The sequence below is a fragment of the Oncorhynchus mykiss genome, chromosome 12, assembly GCF_057628025.1.
Source record: "Oncorhynchus mykiss isolate SJ-2025 chromosome 12, ASM5762802v1, whole genome shotgun sequence".
NCBI classification, from domain to species: Eukaryota; Metazoa; Chordata; class Actinopteri; order Salmoniformes; family Salmonidae; genus Oncorhynchus; species Oncorhynchus mykiss.
Window position 1 is genome coordinate 92,484,425 of NC_143033.1, and position 21,770 is coordinate 92,506,194.

General features: G+C 44.7%; 4 protein-coding genes and 1 non-coding gene across 13 annotated transcripts in view; 3 read left to right on the forward strand and 2 right to left on the reverse strand.

The window, feature by feature from the left end:
* LOC110486873 (transducin beta-like protein 3) overlaps positions 1-7,493 on the reverse strand; it is a 31,573-nt gene extending 24,080 nt beyond the window's left edge. The window contains exons 1-11 of the mRNA XM_090194054.1: positions 7,085-7,493; positions 6,922-6,973; positions 6,688-6,783; positions 6,533-6,580; positions 5,832-5,973; positions 3,211-3,295; positions 2,573-2,743; positions 1,545-1,620; positions 1,333-1,429; positions 782-1,005; positions 437-578 (exon numbers count right to left, since the gene is read on the reverse strand). Of these exons, the coding sequence (XP_090050180.1) occupies positions 437-578; positions 782-1,005; positions 1,333-1,429; positions 1,545-1,620; positions 2,573-2,743; positions 3,211-3,295; positions 5,832-5,973; positions 6,533-6,580; positions 6,688-6,783; positions 6,922-6,973; positions 7,085-7,116 (1,165 nt within the window). The 5' untranslated portion in view covers positions 7,117-7,493. The remainder of the gene's footprint in view (positions 1-436; positions 579-781; positions 1,006-1,332; positions 1,430-1,544; positions 1,621-2,572; positions 2,744-3,210; positions 3,296-5,831; positions 5,974-6,532; positions 6,581-6,687; positions 6,784-6,921; positions 6,974-7,084) is intronic.
* Positions 7,353-11,697, forward strand: LOC110486880 (RING finger protein 151). 9 transcript variants are annotated; one of them, XM_090194063.1, is made up of 5 exons: positions 7,594-7,858; positions 8,696-8,865; positions 9,117-9,219; positions 9,329-9,403; positions 10,929-11,697. In XM_090194063.1, the coding sequence occupies exons 1-5, from the start codon at positions 7,856-7,858 to the stop codon at positions 11,385-11,387; spliced, it is 810 nt and encodes a 269-aa protein (XP_090050189.1). In that variant the 5' UTR covers positions 7,594-7,855; the 3' UTR covers positions 11,388-11,697. The 9 variants fall into 9 exon arrangements, with proteins under 9 accessions (XP_036794876.2, XP_090050189.1, XP_090050190.1 ...); XM_090194064.1 differs by having other exon boundaries at positions 9,123-9,219; XM_090194066.1 differs by having other exon boundaries at positions 7,702-7,858; positions 8,696-8,806; positions 9,123-9,219.
* Positions 11,698-12,065: 368 nt separating this feature from the next.
* On the forward strand, positions 12,066-14,702 carry LOC110486878 (small ribosomal subunit protein uS5). The gene is made up of 5 exons (XM_036938979.2): positions 12,066-12,664; positions 13,142-13,231; positions 13,370-13,811; positions 14,090-14,181; positions 14,582-14,702. Exons 1-5 carry the CDS (start codon positions 12,521-12,523, stop codon positions 14,660-14,662), a joined length of 849 nt encoding a protein of 282 aa, XP_036794874.1. The 5' UTR covers positions 12,066-12,520; the 3' UTR covers positions 14,663-14,702.
* On the forward strand, positions 12,829-12,965 carry LOC118937924 (small nucleolar RNA SNORA9). Its single transcript, XR_005035333.1, has one exon. It is a non-coding gene; the product is annotated as a small nucleolar RNA SNORA9 (small nucleolar RNA).
* Positions 14,703-16,076: 1,374 nt separating the features above from the next.
* LOC118936240 (NADH dehydrogenase [ubiquinone] 1 beta subcomplex subunit 10) lies at positions 16,077-21,762 on the reverse strand. Its single transcript, XM_036938982.2, has 4 exons — positions 21,338-21,762; positions 20,645-20,783; positions 19,295-19,434; positions 16,077-16,581 (listed from the first exon to the last, which is right to left on the reverse strand). Exons 1-4 carry the CDS (start codon positions 21,483-21,485, stop codon positions 16,496-16,498), a joined length of 513 nt encoding a protein of 170 aa, XP_036794877.1. The 5' UTR covers positions 21,486-21,762; the 3' UTR covers positions 16,077-16,495.
* Between the last annotated feature and the right edge of the window lie 8 nt (positions 21,763-21,770).

Genomic DNA, 21,770 nt, shown 5'->3' on the forward strand with positions numbered 1-21,770 from the left:
CCCACTTCAGGGTGGAGATATTCTACAGACCCACTTCAGGGTGGAGATATTCTACAGACCCGCTGCAGGGTGGAGATATTCTACAGACCCACTTCAGGCTGGAGATATTCTACAGCTGCATTGCAAGGTGCCGTTTGTGGATCAGTGTTTCACACAGCAACTCTGCCTCCTGCTGGTCAATCTTCAGAACTTCTATTCAGTGATGTACTAGATCATTTGGGTGAAATATTAACTATATGTTGTTGGCATTAATGTTACAACTGGGCTAAAGGGAGCTGCCAGATTCAAAAGAACAGAACCAGACACTGAGAACGTTTATTCTCAGTTTCTAACCTTTTAAAAATGTGAATTAGGTTTCCATTCCATCTTCCTACCTGGTGACCACCCCATACAGACAAGCAGAGAGGTGCTGCCCTCTGTTGGTCAGAGGACTCACCTGTGTGTCCGTAGAGGATCTTACAGCTGCTGGTGGCCAGGTCAAACACCTTGAGCTGGGAGCTGTTGGTCGCCACGACAATGTGAGTGTCACCCTTGCCCAGAAACTTCACATCCAGGACCTCATCGTTGAAGCCAACAAACTGGAGGTGGAGAGAGAACATTAGAGAATAACACCAGCAACACAAAATCAAGGCTCTTGATCAAAATAAACGATTGGTAATAAACGGTGAAACCATCTGAATAATAAGAACAATCCTAACGTCCCTTCCCCCCCCCCCCACTCCTCCTGTTGCTGTGTGGTGAAGGAGGGCAGCTGGCAGAGACCTTGTTATCAGTGACCCACCTGTTGCTGTGTGGTGAAGGAGGGCAGCTGGTAGAGCAGTATGTTATGTTCTGCTGTGACTGTGGCCAGCCTTAGGGAGGAGGGCAGGGGGAGGCAGTAGGTGAGGCTCCGGGGGTCTCCATACTCCTCTCCCCCCTCTTCGGAGCCCCCCGCGGAGGGAGCGGAGGGGAGCGTCTGGGCGAACACACAGCGGGCCGAGCTGGCATCCCACACCCTCAGCACACCTGGAGAGAGAGAATCCCTTTAGTGAGGGTCTTTGATTGGGCTTGCTCCCTGTGTTGTTTTGGCTAACTATAAAATGATGATCATCTCTGATTGGCTGCTAAAACTATACACTAGTCTTATTCAGTATTATCTAGCTATATTGGTGGGCAGTGGGCCGACTCCTCCACATGCATCCACCATCTAGCCTGGGGATTGGTGGAGTAAGAGAAGACACTGATCTGAGTCAGCTTTGCATTTCCCCCCACTAATGGTTAAGGTTAGCGAAGCTGATCCTAGATCTGTACCTAGGGGCAACTTCACACAGGAGTGGGCCTGTAAGCAAATACCTTTGCTGCCTGCTGTGATGAAGTGGATCTCTTTAGTTTTCACCCCGATCTCAGAGAAATCTTCGTCCTCAGGGAGCAGCACAACACTCTCCACAGCCTGGCGAGGGAAGCAACGCATTTCATGCAATTAGGCTGATGATACACCAATCAACTTTTAGTTGCAAAAGCCATTCTAAAACAACTCTGGAAGAAAGTAGAGTATGAGAGTTTACCTCATAGACGGGCACTGTCCTCCTGGCAGTCCTGCTCTTCAGATCCCACACTGTGCAGATCTTATCCCTGCCAGAGCTGCAATCAAACAACCATCCAACATTCAGCTAGCTCGCAATGAACTGATCAGCTGTGATGAGGTCTAAAGCTATGGTTTTTAACCTGTGGTCTGCGGGGGTACTGCAGGTGAGACGCAAAATAAATGTTCAAAAATAAAATCTGCGACTCCACGAATGGTGGTCCTCAAGAGCTTAGATGGTGGTTTGATGGTCCCCGGAATGGAAAAGGTTTGGAACCTCTGGTCTAGAGTAGGTCCAAACACTAAATTGATGCATGAATTGAATATCTTGGACAACACTACACCAATAGCTCACAATGTTGTTTTGGCTATGATAGGTAGGTACTAGGTATAGCCTGGTACCAGATCTGCAAGTGACGTTTTGCCAAATGGCATCAGTGGTTTCTTTCAGCACGATTTTTCAGAAATGAAAACACAAACAGATCTGAGACCAGGGTATGATAGGTGTCAGAAGGCAGGTTTCCATTGACTCAGGTTTATTCAACAATAGCAATGTGGCAAAACATATATATTATTGCGACATGTATAATGGAAAGGGCAGATATGAGACATTCTCTGAAGATGAACCAAAACAAATATCAGTTTGACTGGGATAGATTGTTCTTTATTGCAACAAATTATGGAAACGGTGTTTTTTAAATAAAAGAAGATTGACGAATAATTCCGAAGGTACTTTTTTGGTTTGACGTCATTACGTCCAGTTGTTTTTAAATCGACACAAGATAGTTAAATGGAAACGCACCCTAGCAGGCAATCATCGCATCTATTTTCTATGTAAACTTTCTAAATGTCAACAACAAAAAGGTGAATGGAAACCTAGCCAGAGAGTGGTAGGAGCTGTCAGCTCAGCTGTCCTACAGTAATAGCAGGTTTAGATCTAGGTCTGCTCTACTGTAAAGCTCTTTCTAACAACTGTTGATGTAAAAAGAGATTGACTGATTGTTACAGTACCTGACCATGGAGGCTCCATCAGGAGTGAAGGCAAGAGAGGTGACAGGGCTGTAGTGGCTCTGCAGCACGCACAGACACTGGCTGGAGCGCAGGTCCCACATCCTGATGCCACAGTCTGACGCAGAGGAGAAGAGCTGCAGTAGACTTATGTCTGGGTGGAACTCCACCAGGCTGCAGGGCAGGAGGAGGACAACGTGAGTGTTTGAGACCATTGCCGTCAGACTGCGCTTAATCACTGATCTACAAACCACATTGCATCCATAATAACTACTCATTATATAATTAAGAATAACAATTATGTGGCTTGCCTTGATTAAACTGATCCCCTCAAACATGCTGAATCATAATATCAAATATTAATTTCCACACGTCAAACTAGCAACTAGATTTAAGTCATGTCTTGTTGTCAATGTATCAACTTATCGAAGGCACCTACATCTACAAGGGTTTGTCCAGTTTCTGAGGAATAGATCTAATTTATAAACCATGTGATAAATTGACCCGCAAATTCATAAAGCGTCTCAGAGTAGGAGTGCTGATCTAGGATCAGGTCCCACCCCTATTGATGTGATCTTATTCATGATCTGAAAGGCTAAACTGATCCTAGATCAGCAGTTCAGAGTAAAGAGGTAACTTACTGTACGACCCCAGAGGAGCCCTTCAGGTTGTGCGTACAGTACTGCTTCACCACATCCCACAGCTTTATGGTGCCATCACAGCCTCCTACACACCAACAAGATGACAGACTCATATTACAGACAGGAAGTACAAGGTGAAATCTCAGAGTACCCATTTAAAGTGGGAGCATTTGATTGATTGCACTCAATGTTGTTTTGGGTATAACAGGTAGGTACTAGGCAGTGTTAATTTCGTCAACAAAAATAGTGACTAAAATATTCCTCAAACACCTATTTTTCAGTGGCAATTGGCGAGACTAACTGACTAAATAGATCCAGAAAAAAATATAACTCAACGAAAATGATTTATCATCTCAGTTGACTAAAACGAGACAAGACTAAATTCTCTCTGTGACTAAGATCGGACTACTAAGATAACTGGACAAGAGCTTTAGAAAGATTGTGCTTATCACTGAAAAGCTCTCAATCAATTTTAGCTAGATGTTGCTACTCTTTGGCTCTCTGCGCTTATGTGTCTGATTGCACATGACATACAAAACAATAGCTATGTAGGCTAAATTAGGAATTTACATGGCCAAATAATTGTTATACAGCACATTCGGCAAGTGACCTTTTCCACATGTTATAGTCTTATTCTAAAAATGACTAAATAAAACATCTCAACAATCTACACACATTACCCTATAATGACAAAGCGAAAAGGGTTTAGAACTGCTTGCTAATATTTACATAAGTACTCAGACCATTTGCAATGAGACTCGAAATTGCACGTAGGTGCATCCTGTTTCCATTGATCATCCTTGAGATGTTTCTACAACTTGGAGTCCACCTGTGGTAAATTAAATTGATTGGACATGATTTGGAAAGGCACACACCTGTCAACATAAGGTCCTACTGTTGACAGTGCATGTCAGAGCAAAAACCAAGCCATGAGGTCGAAGGAATTGTCCATAGAGCTCCAAGACAGGTTTGTGTCAAGGCACAGATCTGGGGAAGTGTACCAAAATATTTCTGCAGCATTGAAGGTCCTCAATAACACAGTGGCCTCAATCATTCTTAAATGGAAGAAGTTTGGAACCCCCTAGACTCTTCCTAGAGCTGGCCGCCCAGCCAAACTGAGCAATCGGGGGAGAAGGACCTTGGTCAGGGAGGTGACTAAGAACCCAGTGATCACTCTGACAGAGCTCCAGAGTTCCTCTGTGGAGATGAAAGAACCTTCCAGAAGGACAACCATCTCTGCAGCACCACCAATCAGGCCATTATTGTAATGTCCAAACGGAAGCCACTCCTCAGTAAAAGGCACACAACAGCCTGCTTGGAGTTTGCCAAAAGGCACCTAAAGGACTCTGACCATGAGAAACAAGATTCTCTGGTCTGATGAAACAAGGGTCAACTCTTTGGCCTGAATGCCAAGCGTCAACACTGGAGGAAACCTGGCACCATCCCTACGGTGAAGCATGGTGGTGGCAGCATCATGCTGTGGGGATGTTTTTCAGTGGCAGGGACTGGAAGACTAGTCAGGATCGAGGGCAAGATGAACGGAGCAAAGTACAGAGAGATCCTTGATGAAAACCTGCTCCAGTGTGCTCAGGACCTCAGACTGGGGCAAAGGTTCACCTTCCAACAGGACAACGACCCTTAGTGCACAGCCAAGACAACACAATGTCTGAATGTCCTTGAGTGGCCCAACCAGAGCCCAGACTTGAAACCGATCTAACATCTCTGAAGAGACCTGAAAATAGCTGTGCAGCAACACTCCCCACCCCAACCTGACCGAGCTTGAGAGGATCTGCAGAGAACAATGGGAGAAACTCCCCAAATACAGGTGTGCCACGCTTGTAGCGTCATACCCAAGAAGACCAGACGCTGTAATCGCTGCCAAAAGTGCTATAACAAAATACTGAGTAAAGGGTCTGAATACTTATGAATATGGAATGGTTCAGTTTTGTATTTTTAATACATTTGCAAAAATTTCTAAACCTGTTTTTGCTTTGTCATTATGTGGTTTTGTGTGTAGATTGAGGAATAAAAACGATTTAATCAATTTTAGGATAAGGCTGTATCGTAAAAAGTATTTTTCTGAATACTTTCCGAAGGCACTGTCTACTTATGTTTGTCATTTTTCTGCTGTTGGGAAGAGAATGACGTCATACAGAAAAATGTTGGTAGGACAAGGCTGTGTTTGTTCACATGGAAGTCAGTGATTTATGTTTACTGTAGGTTTGAGGCAATACAAATGTGATGTGACAAAATGAAAGGGCATTTAGTGGACTAAAATGGCCCACTGTTTTAGTTCTTTTGACAATAATTAGACTACAACATTATTCAAATGGTAAAATGTAACTAAGACAATTATATTTTAGTCAAAATGACTAAGACTAAAATACTCTAAAAGATTGCCAAAATGAACACTGTTACTAGATATAGCCTGGCACCAGATCTGTAAGTGCTTTCTTGCCAACTGGCATCAGTGGTTTCTTTCAGCACGATTATTCTGAAATTATAACGATATACATCATCTGCATAGACCAGGCTAGGGTTTGATGGGTGTGGGACAGATCTGGGACCAGGCTAGGGTATGATGGGTGTGGGAAGTTATCCTATGAGGTCGATCCGCTCACCTGTGGCCAGGAGCGTGGCGGTGGGGTCAAAGGTCATGCTGGCAATGGGCACATTGTGGATGGCCCTCCAGGAGCGTGTGCACTGGGCTTGCTTCCAGTCCCATTGCTTCAGCAGCAGAGCCTTGCTGGCTGTTACCAGGATCTGGGGAGGGAAGGAGGAATGGATGGAGAGAAAGGGTGAGGGGGGAGGAAAGGGGAATAAAGATGTCCCCATGCTTCCCAGCTGAAACAGTTTGGTAGAGTTTGTGCATATATTATGACAACATTTTTGTGACGTTTTTGTTCATTTTGCACTTCAGTAGTCTTTTTTTGGGGCTGTTCGGGCACACAACATTTTTTCTGGAGGCAAGCTGAAGTTCAGAGGTGAAGTCTTCAGCCCTTCGTCGATGATCAGTCAAGAGTAGGGATTCTTCAAGAAAGTCTAGTCATTCAAGGAGTGACGACTTGTTTTCATGAAAAAGGCGACAGCCGAACTGAAGCACGCTGATGCCTTAAGGTAGTCAAACTAAGTACCGAGTGTGACACTAAGGCTGTGTTTTCACGGGCAGCACAATTCTGATATTTTTTAAGAGTAAATTGGTTTCTTGACCAATCTGATCAGATCTTTTTAGACCAATTGGGCAAAAGATCAGAACTGGGCTGCCTGTGTAAATGCAGCCGTAGGTCTGGAACAGCCCATCATATTATGTCAAATGTTTTACCTCATCATCAAGGCTGAGGGCGAATGATGTAATGTCCTCCTGATCATCCTGCAATTACAACAGTGATGGAAATGAAAACCTGTACAGACATTAAATGAATGTCTGAACTAGCTGCACACAAGTGTTGAGAGAGAGAGAGAGAGAGACAGTCTCACCTGTTCAATACTGTGAACAATCTTCCCTGTAACGATTTGCAAGACGTTGACACGTGTGCCACACGTACAAAATATGAATTTCTCATCTTTACTGATCTGTAACGTAGGAAAACATATTGAAATACCATAACATATCTGTCAACGGTATAGCTAGTTAATTATAGCTACAGTAACGTTAGTTGGCTAGCTAACTGTTTTACAGATGGAGGTAACTATCAGTGATACATAACTTACCTGTACTTTTCCTCCCTTGTAGAATGGTTCGATAGTGCTGGAAACAGCATAGCTACATGAAGAAGAAAAAAAACAACGGCAATTTAGCAAGAAGATAGCTAACGCCGGGCAAATCTGAGCTATCTAGCTAGCTGGCTATCCACGTGAAGTGCGTTCGACTTACTTGGTCTTGAACTGGAGATTGCTTTTTGCCATCTTGCTTTGGAAGACGTGAGTAAACCCCCACAATTTGCAGTTTAAGGACAGCTGAACTGATTTAGATCACTTGTTGTTAGAATTCATTAGCTTCGATCAACAAAATCCCCACATGTGTTGTTCAAGAGGTGGTTTTCGGTCTCTCACATTGTACGTCATATGACAGCGAGCGTGGAAAAAAAACGCACGACAGGGTGATTGGCTAGAATGCACAGCCGAACGTTTTGGGCTTCTTTGCAGTAAGAAGTTCACCGAGGAAAAAACTCGATACATGTTAAACCATTTTATATTTAATGTGTTTTCTGCACCATACACAGAAAGATAAAATTATACTGAATATAAATGTATACATAGGGTGCATTTCATTGATGTAATACAAATAAAATGATGAACAAACTGCCAAATGTCCCACACCTGTAACCGTTGACAATACAATCGAGAAGAGATGATAATAGAGAGTAAACACCTATTGAAAACGACAAAAAGTTATTATTCACAGCTAGGGGACTGACGACTGGTGCTAGAACAGGAGGGAAACGACACGGTCTATTACAATTTAGCCCAGTTCCGTGCTTTATATAATTTAGAGGTTTTTGAATATGTCAGTGCGCATGGTCACTCCTTTTTGTTACGACAGGAATGTTCATCTGTGTGTGTGTTCTCTGAGTTGCCTCCATGAGTGTGTATGATACGTTAATAGACAACAGGAATGGATACTTGCTGAACAGAGGTGATTATTATGGTGAGTAAATAACTTAATAACTATATTTGTAACTTGAGCAATCAAAGGTTTAGTATGTTATTGACAATAGGTGTAAATTATTTATCAAATATTTCTGTTATAATATAAAATGTTTGTATTATTTCATGGCTATGTTGTTTTACTATTCGTTTTGATTTATAACTCTTTACAAAGATTGAACGGCATTTGTCAAACTGTGATGTTTGCGGGGCAGACATTCCCTTTTCCTTATGTTTAAAAACAGAGCCACTACCAAAATATACTTGTGCTCTGAAAGCCACTACCAAAATATACTTGTGCTCTGAAAGCCACTACCAAAATATACTTGTGCTCTGAAAGCCACTACCAAAATATACTTGTGCTCTGAAAGCCACTACAGAAAAGATTGCAAGGGGTGGGGGTTAAAAACACACATTTTTTTTTAATCAGTCATGACATGCTGAACATTTAAAACGTTCTTAATTATTTCATGTCATTCCTAGTTATGAGAATAAACAGAACTGGGTTTTTTTTAGTCACATGGTCTGTCTCATATTATGACGTTCCAGAAGAAGTCTATTGTCACTGCTCATGGGTGACACTGAATTGTTGACATTATTATGGGCTGGTGGTGGCCCTTTCTTTAGGCTAAATATTCATTATTACAAACCAGAATTATATACTTTCTCAGATTGTAACATACATACTTCTGTATTCTGCTCTAGTCTCAGTGCACTTTTGTGCTCTGGATAAAATAATCTGTGAAATGCATTTTGCGTTACAAAAAGAGAGAAGAAGAACCTATCAATATAAAGTATAAATAAAGTAAAGACACTTTTCTGTAACTGTTGTGTTCAGGCCGACCCGGACATGTCTTCGCAGAGTGGAGGTCATGATGTGGAGCTGTTCGTAGAGACCCCAGACTATGACCTGATCTGCACCATTTGCCAGGGGGTCCTCAGGTGCCCAGTAAGAGCTGCATGCCACCACATCTTCTGCAAGAAATGCATTTTACAATGGCTGAAGAGGTACTGCCTGTGCCTCATCACAAGAAAACATTATTGCGTCCACAGATCATGGTTGGATGAAGAGACAGTTTCCCAGACAGTTTCTCCATTGAAATAGCTTCATAGTCCCACTGTCCCAAAATGTCTAAAATTCACATTGTCGTAGTATAGGCCTATAGTAATAGTTATTAGTATATTTGTTACTACTGTAGCCTAAATTTAAACCGATGATGACAATTTGTGAGTGAAGATGATTCATTATTGTTCTTGAGGTGCAGACAGCAGACCTGCCCCTGCTGCAGAAAGCCTGTCAACCAGAGCTTGATATTTGTGATGTTCAAGCTAAGCAAGGTGATCGGTCGCCTAAAGATCAAGGTAAGTAAATGTTTTGATAGAGAAAAAACACACACTTGGAGCAACCTAATCTCTTGCAGCAAACTTCTGCTTACTTGCCCCATGGGTGTGTTCATGCTTAATCTCATAGAGCCAGATGCGTGTGCCTCTGAATATTGCATATACTCCGACAGACTGGCACACAAGATTAGCACATGCTAACTTGGTAAGTAAGTATTAATGGATCATCAGATACTCTTGTTAAAAGCTGGCATTAAATATGTAACAATCGCTTTGTTAAATAAAAAGTTACTGAAAAGTCACCAGATTACTCTTTGACCAAATTGAGATCAGGAGCATCCTGTTTCCATTGATCATCCTTGAGATGTTTCTACAATGTGATTGGATTCCACCTGTGGTAAATTCAATTGATTGGACATGATTTGGAAAGGCACACACCTGTCTATATAAGTTCCCACAGTTGACAGTGCATGTCAGAGCAAAAACCAAGCCATGAGGTTGAAGGAATTGTCCGTAGAGCTCCAAGACAGGATTGTGTCGAGGCACAGATCTGGGGAAGGGTACCAAAAAAATTCTGCAGCATTGAAGGTCCCCAAGAACACAGTGGCCTAGATCATTCTTAAATGGAAGAAGTTTGGAACCCCCTAGACTCTTCCTAGAGCTGCCCGCCCAGTCAAACTGAGTAATCAGGGGAGAAGGGCCTTGTTCAGGGAGGTGACCAAGAACCCGATGGTCACTCTGACAGAGCTCTAGAGTTCCTCTGTGGAGATGGAAGAACCTTACAGAAGGACAACCATCTCTGCAGCACTCCACCAATCATACCTTTATGGTAGTGGCCAGACAGAAGCCACTCCTCAGAAAAGGGCACATGATAGCCCGCTTGGAGTTTGCTCAAAGGCACCTAAAGGTAATGAGAAACAAGATACCATGGTCTGATTAAACGAAGATGGAACTCTTTGGCCTGAATGCCAAGCTTCACATCTGGAGGTAACCTGGCACCATCCCTATGGTGAAGCATGGTGGTGGCAGCATCATGCTGTGGGTATGTTTTTCAGCGGCAGGGACTAGGAGACTAGTCAGGAAAGATGAACGGAGCAAAGTGCAGAGATACCTGATGACAACCTCTTCCAGAGCGCTCAGGACCTCAGAGTGGGGAGCAGGTTCACCTTCCAACAGGATAACGACCCTAGGCACACAGCCAAGAAAACGTAGAAGTGGCTTTGGGACAAGTCTCTGAATGTCCTTGAGTGGCCCAGCTAGAGCCCGGACTTGAAAACGATCAAAGATCTCTGGAGAGACTGGAAAATAGCTGTGCAGCGATGCTCCCCATCCAACCTGACAGAGCTTGAAAGGATCTGCAGAGAAGAATGGGAGAAACTCCCCAAATACAGGTGTGCCAAGCTTGTAGTGTCCTACCCAAGAAGACTTGATGCTGTAATCGCTACCAAAGGTGCTTCAACTAAGTAAAGGGTCTGAATACTTATGTAGATGTGATATTTATTTATTTTTATTATAAATGTGCAAAAATTTTGAAAAAACAGTTTTTGCTTTGTCATTATGGGGTATTGTGTGTAGCTTGATGAGGGGGGGGGGAAACAATTTAATCAATTTAGAATAAGGCTGTAATGTAACAAAATGTGGAAAATGCCAAGGGGTCTGAATACTTTCCGAATGCACTGTACTCCTTACCCTTTGACCTCTGCCCTTCTCTCCCCCATCTTTTCCCCCAGTGTAAAAACAAGGTCCGTGGCTGCCCGCATACCTTAGCCCTGTCAGAGCAGTACTGCCACAGCATGAGCTGCCTGTTCGAGCTCATTCCCTGCCCCTACCAGGGCTGCCGTGCCCAGCTCCTCCGCAGGGACCTGGATGCCCACGCCAGGCACTGTGAGCACTGGAGCCAACCCTGCCACATGGGCTGTGGCACCGTGCTGTCCCACCGCACCCAGGCCAAGCACAACTGCTACAGGCAGCTGAGGCATGAGTACGAGGCCAGGCAGAGGAACCACCGGGCCATCGCAGCAGCCCTCCAAAGGAAGATGAGGAGGATGCAGAGCACCATGGCCGACATGAAGAGGCAGATCGGCCTGATCTGTGAGAGCCTGGAGGTCATGGACGAACTGGAGGAGGTGGAAGAGGAGGACCTGGGTGAAACCAGTGGGAGTTTCAGTAGCAGTAACAGCAGCTCCTGAGTCCTGATGCAATGTATTTATAAAAATGACTCCCACACACAATTATCTCTGACACTTGAACTGTTTAGGACTATGCAGATTTTAATTTTATTCCTAGCACTAAGTATGAAAGACCTGTGGAAATTGAATTTTCAGGGATGGACTGCTTCAAATAGCACATTTAGTCATAATTGCTTTGAGGGTGTGTTGATATTGAAACTTCATATTTCATTTGAAAATGTATAAAGTTAGAACAATTTTGTACGGCGTCCTTTAACATTTTGATTTGTAAAGGATGATATATTTTACAAATAAAGTCAGCAACCTTTAACCTGTGTGATTTGTTGTGTTATATCATTATGTATATGCACATTCTACATGTGACAATAAAAACAAATGTTTCACCTGTTTGCATGAAATGTTACTTCCAGGAGGTCCAATGTTGGCCCTTTCTGGCTATAATAAACCACCGCAACTATTTATATATTCCATATGGAACAAAGCTCACCAACCACAGCAACATGCAATTCCATAATAAGACATACAACTCGATTTTTGTATGCATAGAAGTCAGTATATTTTAAAAATATTAAATAGAATCCAGAAGTTTAATCATACAGATTACAGGGTGTAGAAAATATCGCGATGTTTGCCCTCATATAAATCCAAACGGAACCAGGCTAGGGCCTTCTTCCTGTTATACAGAACACGTAAGTAACATGTCGAACAATTCTTTATTCAATGAAATCCACAAGCATCTCTGTGATCTCATTACAGACTTCACTGTTTGATGGCAGAAATCCTTAATTGTACTGTTAACAGTTGATTTAGAACCAAATTGAAAAATGTTTAGGCAATTAATGATAGTTGTGAATGACTGAAGGTAACACAAGTTCCTAGTTAGCGCACATGGCTACAATACAAAATATCGATGTGGTACTTGTTATGTTTACTGTACAATATGTAAATGTAACGTTCATAACCCCTAACGATGCGACGCCGTTCATTACGTGCATGTTTATCATATAATATTTCATTCGCTAGCCAGTGCGCTAAGCAATTCCACGAGCCATGATGTTGATTGGGCCTTGGTGACGTGAATTTAGGTAGCTCATCGTTACTTATTCTGCCGTTTAATCCTTATTCAACAGCAAATGGCGGACAACGCCGGTGGAGAACGTGGAGGTTTCCGTGGAGGGTTTGGCAGTGGCGACCGGGGTCGTGGTCGTGGACGCGGTAGAGGCCGTGGTCGCGGTCGTGGACGCGGTGCCAGGGGCGGCAAGTCCGAGGACAAGGAAGTAAGTTGACATCCTTGAGCCCTTGTTTTTCTTTCTGGTCACAATGAAGGCGATTACGAATGAAGACTAAACTGGCCTGAGTGACGTTGCATGTGCAATATGTTGGGTTTTATATTAATTCAAGTGATGCTTAGTCTGACTTTGAAACCCTACATAAGTTGATTCTGCAGACCTTTGTCAGCAAGGCTTGGCCTGGAGTGGCTTAGTTCTTTCCTGTAGTGTCTGCTAGAGAGAACTGAGATGGTTTGAGGCCCTGCTGTGTCTCTTCCATGGCAAGGTTATAGGTATATCTCAGACAACTAATAGTTGGTGGTCCTGTGGCTCAGTAGTTGAGAGCATGGAGTTTGCAGGGTTGGGTTTGATTCCCACTTGCGTGAGAAAAAACCCTTCTCATGTGCCACATGTGTCGCTTTGTTTACTCTACTAAATGTTTAAAAATATATATTTTTGAAATTCATATGAATGTTTCTCTATCAGTGGGTGCCAGTGACAAAGCTGGGCCGCCTTGTTAAGGACATGAAGATCAAGTCTCTGGAGGAGATCTATCTCTACTCCCTGCCCATAAAGGTAAATTACAACTTAATGGTTTCCATAGCTGTACATGTTATTAAACTAAAAGCACTATGAGCAGTTCACTCATATGGTGTGTTTATAATAGCTTTGTTTCCATCCTGCCTCTTCTGAAAGTGTTTTATCATGTTATAGGAGTCTGAGATCATTGACTTCTTCCTGGGGTCCTCGTTGAAAGATGAGGTGCTGAAGATTATGCCTGTCCAGAAGCAGACCAGGGCTGGCCAGCGCACCAGGTTCAAGGCCTTTGTTGCCATTGGTGACTACAACGGCCATGTGGGCCTGGGGGTGAAGTGCTCCAAGGAGGTGGCCACTGCCATTCGAGGAGCCATCATCCTGGCAAAGCTGTCCATCGTGCCTGTGAGGAGGGGATACTGGGGGAACAAAATCGGCAAGCCCCACACCGTGCCATGCAAGGTGACTGGTCGTTGTGGCTCTGTCCTGGTGCGTCTGATCCCTGCGCCCCGTGGTACTGGCATCGTGTCTGCCCCTGTGCCCAAGAAGCTGCTCACAATGGCTGGTATCGATGATTGCTACACCTCGGCCAGGGGCTGCACTGCCACTCTAGGCAACTTCGGTAAGAAACCTACACTGTGTGGCTAATTTTCAATGGTGTTTTAATGGGTATTATCAGTGCTGCCGCAACCCCCTCCTAGCTCTGCTCAGCTTCACCCATAAGTGGTATAGTTGTCGTTAATCAGGAGGTAAACTAACGAGTATGGTAATGCACGGCAGAAAGACTTCCTAATAGTCTCTTCTGTTCCCCCTTTCTGTGCTCAACATCTAGCCCCAGTCACTACAGTAGCCTAGTTGGGTACATAAAAGTGAATTGATACTAAGTGTTTGTCTTTACAGCCAAGGCTACCTTTGATGCCATCTCCAAGACCTACAGCTACCTGACCCCTGATCTGTGGAAGGAGACGGTCTTCACCAAGTCTCCTTACCAGGTCAGTTCTAATGCCTTGATGCCCTTCACATTCATGATATCGGGTTTATAAAGCCCTTTTCTGTGTCTCATTGGAAGGATGGGAACAAAGTAAATGTTGCCTTTGTATTGCCCGTTCATCGTCTCAAAAGTGGATGGGTTACTGAAGGAGGCATACAGTAATTATTGTGGTTGTCTTTGAGGGGTGCGCACCGAATCCTTTCAATTCGATTAACTGCAACACAACTGTAGCGAGACATGATAGATCTAATATACAAATGGGCAGTCTAGATCTGTGTTACTGTGGTATGTGATATATTAAACACTAACAGACCTGGTTCTTATTACAAATCAAAACTTAGTTAAGTATGTTGACATTAAGGAACTTGGATGTGTGAAAGTGTCAATTTTGTGTCCTGCAGGAGTTCACTGATCACCTGGCCAAGACCCACACCAGGGTGTCTGTGCAGAGGACGGCCGCAGCTGTCCCGGCATCCTCCTAAACACTTTTGTACAGTGGATTAAATAAAGGGTTTAACACCATTACTGTCTCCTAAAACTGATGTGCTGTAATGTGGCTATAATATGAATCAAGATGTAAGATGCTGATGGCTAGCTAGATCATGTGACAGCAATAAGATCAAACTCTATTTTGGGCATTTTGACACCATGGTTAATTATTACTTCAGGTAATGAGGACTTCAAGGGGTTAGCCCCCTCCAAATCTGGATTTAACCAGCACTGCTCTTAACCCCCAGTCTTCCCTAAAAATCAGATTGATTTAGACCTTGGAGACAAGGTCAGCATGGACTTGAGTGCAGTAAGTGTTTAGGACAACCTTATTGCTGTATCCCACAAGTTTTGTAAGTTAAAGTGGTGAATTTCAAGCAAATAAACAAAGACCAGGGAGATTTTCCATGATATGGAGCAATGAAGTTGCTCCATAATACTAATTTATTTATTTTTTTACCCCTATTTCTCCCCAATTTCATGGTATCCAATTGTTTAGTAGCTACTATCTTGTCTCACCGCTACAACTCCCGTACGGGCTCGAGACGAAGGTTGAAAGTCATGCGTCCTCCGATACACACCCCGAACCAAGCCGCACTGCTTCTTAACACAGCGCGCATCCAACCCGGAAGCCAGCCGCACCAATGTGTCGGAGGAAACGCCGTGCACCTGGCAACCTTGGTTAGTGTGCCCGGCCCGCCACAGGGGTCGCTGGTGCGCGATGAGACAAGGATATCCCTACTGGCCAAGCCCTCCCTAACCCGGACGACGCTAGGCCAATTGTGAGTCGCCCCACGGACCTGAGTTAAATCTCTGGCAAGACTTGACAATGGCCATCTAGCAATGATCAATAAACTTGACAGGGCTTGAATAATTTTTTGCATATATTGTGCAAAGCACTTATCCAGAAAGACTCACTGCTGAAGTGGATTTTAGCGTACTATAAAAACTGGTTATATCTGAATGCTGACAGCTGTGGTAAATCGTAGCGTATACCATGGTTGGTAACCAGTTTAAGAGTAAGACACCTTGGGGGGGTTTGATATATCCAATATACCACGGATAAGGGCTGTATCCAGGCACTGACTTAGTCCACATGAATACTTTCTGAAGGCACTGTGGCAACAGCGCCAATGCTCCTGCATCTCATTACAAGCTTTGGTCTTTCCATTTAAGGTTGAGCATCACCACATCTCTTTAGCACATACACACTGATTGGTGTCACCTCATTAGCATGTTCCACCTGTGCTAGTTGCCATCACATTAGTGGGAAGGTGTTACACTTCTGCTGGCTCAGGTGCTATTTAAGAGTGACTGGCCCAGTGGTCTTGATAATGGAAAAAGAATCTGAAACCATTTTGAATTAATTGAAAAACTCTTTTAGAATCAAACTATGAACATCTGAGATGTGCTATCATGTAGATTTAATCATGGCTGCATATTTCACATTGCTGGACTTGAATTCAACCAAGATGAATCCCAAATGTGTCATTTCTTGTATTCAAGACTTTTCCACTCAGACCCCAATGCGTTTTGATCAAGTGAGAAGCAGGGACGGGCAATCAAATACTTTGAGATTCAGTACTACTTGTGGCAGTGTACTTGCAGCCCAGCGGGACTAGACCTCAACAGTTCCTATTCAAGAATGGTTTGAGTTCTGGAGATGGCTAAAAACTGCTGGAGTCAAGGGTAAATGCAGCTCATTCAAAAAAGTTGTCTGTTACTACAGCTAAACAATACAATGAGGACAATTATTTTTTCGCAATAAACATTTACTCTACATTTCATACATAGGAGAGAGACTTGGAACATAGGGGTTATATTGTTTAAGCTTTTGCCTCGGCCGCCATCATCCTGTCTTTCTGCTTCATCAGACATTTCCTTGAGCTGGCGTAGGCTCCCAGATCCCCATCTACAACAGAGGAAGGACAACAGTTTGACAATGCAATGGAACAGTAGCCTCACAGCCTTAACATTTCTGCATTCCACTGCAGGAAATTCTTCCCTGGAGGTGTCATGAAATGATTTATATTGAAAAACATTCGGGCAGCAGCACTTAAGTTTCGAAATGTTTACTACTGAACACAACTGACACTTGAAGTTATGTTTCACTATATTGGATCACTCCGCGGCGGAGGGATACATCCGAGGTGAGGATTTACAGATTTACTCCCGTGTACACCTGTGTCATGGCTGGGGTCCACCCCTATATATAGACCCCATGACCGCAACACTTTATTGCTGAGGTTGCACTGTCACTCCTTTCTCTCAGGTGGGGTGGAGATGCTAAGGATGTGCCGCTGGGAGCTGGTCAGCACAGACGCCTCCCAATTCGGCTGGGGGGGTGTGACTAAGGGCAGGGTGGCCAGCGGCTGTTGGCTACACCCTTGGAGCACCCTAGAGCTGTACTGCTGGCCCTTCCACATCTGAAGGGAAGACATGTCCTGGTGAGAATGGACAACACCACAGTGGTGGCTTTCATCAACCATCAGGGTGGACTGAGGTCGCACTGCCCCTCTCTTATGGCACGGGAACTCCTTCTCTGGGCATCCTGAATGTGGCAGAGGATATGCTCACAAGGGAGGGCCCACCACCTTGGGACTAGAGCCTACATCCCCAGGTGGTGCAGCACCTGTGGCACAAGTTCGGGAGGGCGCAGGTGGACCCGTTTGCCTCCCTGGACAATGCGCACAGCCCCCTGTGGTACTCCATGTCGGAGCCACCTGGGCCTCTGTGCTTGGATTCTCTGGCTCACAATTGGCCAGGGCTGGAGCTTTATGCATTCCCTCCCGTTTCCCCTGATCCAGGCTGTGCTGGACAGGACCAGGAGCATCATCTGCTTCTGGTGGCCCCATACTGGCCCAGACTTCTCCTGTCGCTGTTGTCTGGGACACCATGGCAACTTCCCGAGACCAGACCTGCTGTCTCAGGCCGGGGAACTCTGTGGCATCGGAGGCCGCACCGCCTCAGTCTGTGGGATTGGCCACTGAACGGCACCAATGGTCCACGTTAAGACTACAAGAGGGTGTAATGAACACCATGCAGAACGCTAGGGCGCCTGCTATAACCGCGGCATACCAGTTGCGCTGGCGGTTGTTCTGCTCTTGGTGCACTAGTATTGAGATTTGGCCCAAGTCATGCGGGGTGCACTATGTCCTCCAATACCTGCAGTCTCGCTTGGATGAGGGCTTCACAGCCTCTACACTGAGAGGGTATTTGGCTGCTATATCTGCCTGTCATGTGGGGTGGATGGACAGGTCAGTGGGGCGCCAGCCCTTGGTCTCCAGGTTTATGAAGGGGGTTTGTCCCCTGCTAGGACCCCAGCTAGGACCCACTCAATGGCGAGCTGGGATCTGGATGTGGTCTTGGCAGCTTTGGCAGAGAAACGTTGGAGTCTGCTTCCCTGAAACACCTCTCTATGAAGGTGGCTTTCTTGGTAGCGATTATTTCATGAAGAGGGTGGCTGAGCTCCATCCTCTTTCGGTAAGTTCTGAGTGCTACCGGATGGACCCCGGGGGGAGGAGTACATATCTCCGTCCCAACCCTTCATTCCTCCTGAAGGTTCTGTCAGACAGGCATGTGAACATCCCTTTTATCCTGTCTGCTTATGACCCTCCTCTCCGGCATGCTGTGGCTGCCTATGTGGAGCGGACACAGTCAGTGAGAACAGACCAGATCTTTGTCTGCTATGACGAGAGTCCTGGGGGCTGGGCTATCAAAGTGGAGGCTCTCTCACTGGATCGAGGAAACGATTACGACAGCATATCGCCTAGCTGGGATCTGTGGTGGCACATTCAACACGAGGTGTTGGTGTGTCCTGGGCTCTACTGCGAGGAGTGCCCTCGCTGATATCTGTGCTGCGGCCAGCTGGGCTTCCTCGTGGACCTTTGCTAGGTACTATCGGGTAAATGTGGCACCTCCCTCTGCGGTTGGTTCAGTGGTCCTGGGCGTCGCCTCCCCTTCCGGGGATGTGCCGGGACCCCTCTTCCACAATGACGGCCCCTGCGTCTTGGTCCCACGCTGGGACTTCACCGCTGGCTGGCCAGGTCCCTCTAGCACTGACTAATCTGGTACACCAAAATATTTGAGTGATCCAATATAGTGAAACATAACGAAGGTTACGTATGTAACCACGGTTATGTGAGCTATATGGATCACTCCAATCTTTTACGGTGCTAGAGGGGCCTCAAATTATGTAGATAACATGTCACGGCCATGGGGTCTATATATGGGGGCGGACCCTAGCCGTTACACAGGTTTACACGGGAGTAAATCTGTAAATCCTCACCTGGGATGTATCCCTCCGCTGCGAAGTGATACCAATATATTGGCGTGATCCATATAGCTCCCATAACCGTGGTTACATATGTAACCTTCATTTTTCCAGGTTTGGGTCTGTTGATCTTCTCTCTCTGGCATGAGTTTTTTTTTCCCATCAGTGTTATTCAGAAATTAAAACATACATCTGCAGACTCAATAACGGGTGCTGTCAGTGGTTGGAGGTTCGAGCGACGCATAGGCCTAGCTGTCATTCTTGGAACATGGAACATGCTATCAACAGTGTTACTGCCATATTTACAACCCTGAATTGTAATTGAGGCATGACTGGAGTGAGTGGTACTTACAGCGTGACTGGTAGGCCTTGGCCACGTCTGCAAACTGCTGCAGCTCCTTGGAACAGTTCTGATGGTAGCTGGTACCCTCCCTCTGCTGGCAGGCCCTCAGACGCTCCTGGACCACCTTCACAATCTCCTGGTCCACCTTACTGGGCGGGCGGGGGAGGGACACACACACAACAGACAGCTGTTAGGGACAAGGGTAGGGTGGTTGTGAATTCACTAAACAGGACAAGCCGATGAATGGTTAAAAGCAGTGGGTAACACGGAACCCAAACCGGCTGTGCGCGTGCGCCATCGTGCACAAATGTATTTTGTCCCCCCACACCAAATGCAGGTTAAAATATCAAAAACTCTGAACCAATTATATTAATTTGGGGATAGGTCGAAAAACATTAAACATTTATGGCAATTTAGCTAGTTAGCTTGCACTTGCTAGCTAATTTGTCCTGGGATATAAACATTGAGTTGTTATTTTGTCTGAAATGCACAAGGTCCTCTACTCCGCCAATTAATCCACACATAAAACGGTCAACCGAATCGTTTCTAATCATCTCTCTTCCTTCCAGGCTTTTTCTTCTCTTGACTTTATATTGCAATTGGCAACTTTCATAAATTAGGTGCAAGACCTCGTTCGTCTTTCAGTCACCCACGTGGGTATAACCAGTGATGAGATGGCACGTGGGTACCTGCTTCTATAAACCAATGAGGAGATGGGAGAGGCAGGACTTCTGATCTGTGTCAGAACTTAATTTCTATTTTAGCCCTTGGCAACGCAGACACTCGTTGGCGCAATAATTGAATAACGGATTTCTAAATCTATTTTGCAACGCACGCAAAGCGAGCGGTGTAGTCAGCCTGTAACTGTCCTATCATATCTGACCACAGAACATTAATCTCTTGGACAAACTATGTAAGGTCAACTTTCCGGTAACCAATTGATGCGGATCAGACTTTTCATACAACAGATGTGGAAAGCCTTTCGTGAACTTGCACTTGACTTTTCCCCCTCTTACTAGCGGACTTTGCTGATAGGTACTTTGAGGGAAAATGACTTAATATGACTGGTTGTCCCACCTAGCCATTTGAAGATGAATGCACTAACTAAGTCGCTCTGGATAAGATGGTCTACTTTTTTTTACAGTATGTCTTGTCATTTAATCCAGTCAATGGGTTTTTCCTCATGATCAGAGTTGGTGTAGAGGGGTGTCAAACTTCTGGAGGACCAGTGTCTGCTGGTTTTCACACAATACTTTATTTCAGACTGGAAAACCATGACTATGTCCTTAACGACCTTCATTGGGAGGAAAGTAAAGCCAGAGGCACTGTGGCCCTCGAGCTTGAAAGAGGAATACTTACTGATCTCTCCTCCACTGCATCTCAGCCTCATAGTAACAGGTGTAGTCTCCCTCTGTGCACTCGGTCAGCTCTGGGACACGGCGGAACTTCTGGTGGTAGTAGTTGTACTTGTTGCCAGAGTGGATACCCTCCACAAGTTCTGTTGAGAGATGAGGGGAACATGTCAACATTTACTTCTTGTTGATCATGTGGTACAAAGTACTTAAGGAGTCGTATTGCTGACTGATTTCACATGAAAGGATTGGTGAAAGCTATGTGGAACTTCCAGTCCAATGTTAGATCAGTGATATTACTGGAAAGAGGTGAAGGATGCATTTCTAGACCCTGAATTACAGTAATATGATATTTAATGAGTAGTATCTAGCTAGTGTCTAGTGCATTGCGCTGCATGCAACATTATGCACTACACCTGAATAAACTAAAACTGCAACACACATAGCTACCGAGCTAGGTAGAAAGCATAACCGCAACACTTGCTAGTTTTGACAGCTAACCCTATCTAGTAAGCTAACTGAAACAATTTCTCTGAACTCCACATCTGTCATTTGAAATCCTCTATCATTATAAATGTTTAATGCCATGGTCTGTCTCCATGTATCTCGCTAGATATCCAACATTAGCTAGTGTTAGCAACCCCACAGATGGGTTAGTTCAAAATATTTGCCAAAACGTTAGCTTAGCTAGCTAGCTCACCTCTGAATGTGGTGACAGGGAGGTCCACGGAATAATAGAAGAGTTTAGTCAAAATCAGGGCTGGGTTGGGAAGGGTCGTCTGCTTGTCCACGATGGGAGTCTGGCGGGGAGGCTCTGGATACGCATCTTTATCATAGTCCGATGGCATTTTGCTGTCTTTTGTTAAAGAACAAAAATAAACTTATTGAATTCGACCTCTTCTACGCTTCTGCGCATGCGTATGAGGAACAACATGGCGTTGGAGGTCAGAAGTAAGTATAACATGTAATATGGTGAACATAAATAACATTTCAGTAAGATTACCAAAAAACGATGTATACATTTTATTTACACCCTTTATCTCGAATATTACATTTACATTTCTTTCATTTTTCAAGCAGAGGTCGAAGGTAAAAGTTCAGCGCAGAGAAAATGTGTGGTCAGAGAGGAAGAG

Bases quoted from the DNA above. Each gene is read 5' to 3' on its own strand.
- LOC118936240 (XM_036938982.2), bottom strand. From the start codon at position 21,485: ATGCCATCGGACTATGATAAAGATGCGTATCCAGAGCCTCCCCGCCAG. The intron at 19,435-20,644 runs GTAAGTATTCCT...CCGCCCGCCCAG, and splicing joins ATGCAGTGGAGGAGAGATCA to TAAGGTGGACCAGGAGATTG. The intron at 16,582-19,294 runs GTAAGTACCACT...CCTCTGTTGTAG, and splicing joins CAAGGCCTACCAGTCACGCT to ATGGGGATCTGGGAGCCTAC.
- LOC110486880 (XM_090194063.1), top strand. The intron at 8,866-9,116 runs GTACTGCCTGTG...ATTGTTCTTGAG, and splicing joins ATTTTACAATGGCTGAAGAG to GTGCAGACAGCAGACCTGCC. The intron at 9,404-10,928 runs GTAAGTAAGTAT...CTTTTCCCCCAG, and splicing joins GATTAGCACATGCTAACTTG to TGTAAAAACAAGGTCCGTGG.
- LOC110486878 (XM_036938979.2), top strand. From the start codon at position 12,521: ATGGCGGACAACGCCGGTGGAGAACGTGGAGGTTTCCGTGGAGGGTTT. The intron at 13,232-13,369 runs GTAAATTACAAC...ATCATGTTATAG, and splicing joins TCTACTCCCTGCCCATAAAG to GAGTCTGAGATCATTGACTT. The intron at 13,812-14,089 runs GTAAGAAACCTA...TTGTCTTTACAG, and splicing joins TGCCACTCTAGGCAACTTCG to CCAAGGCTACCTTTGATGCC.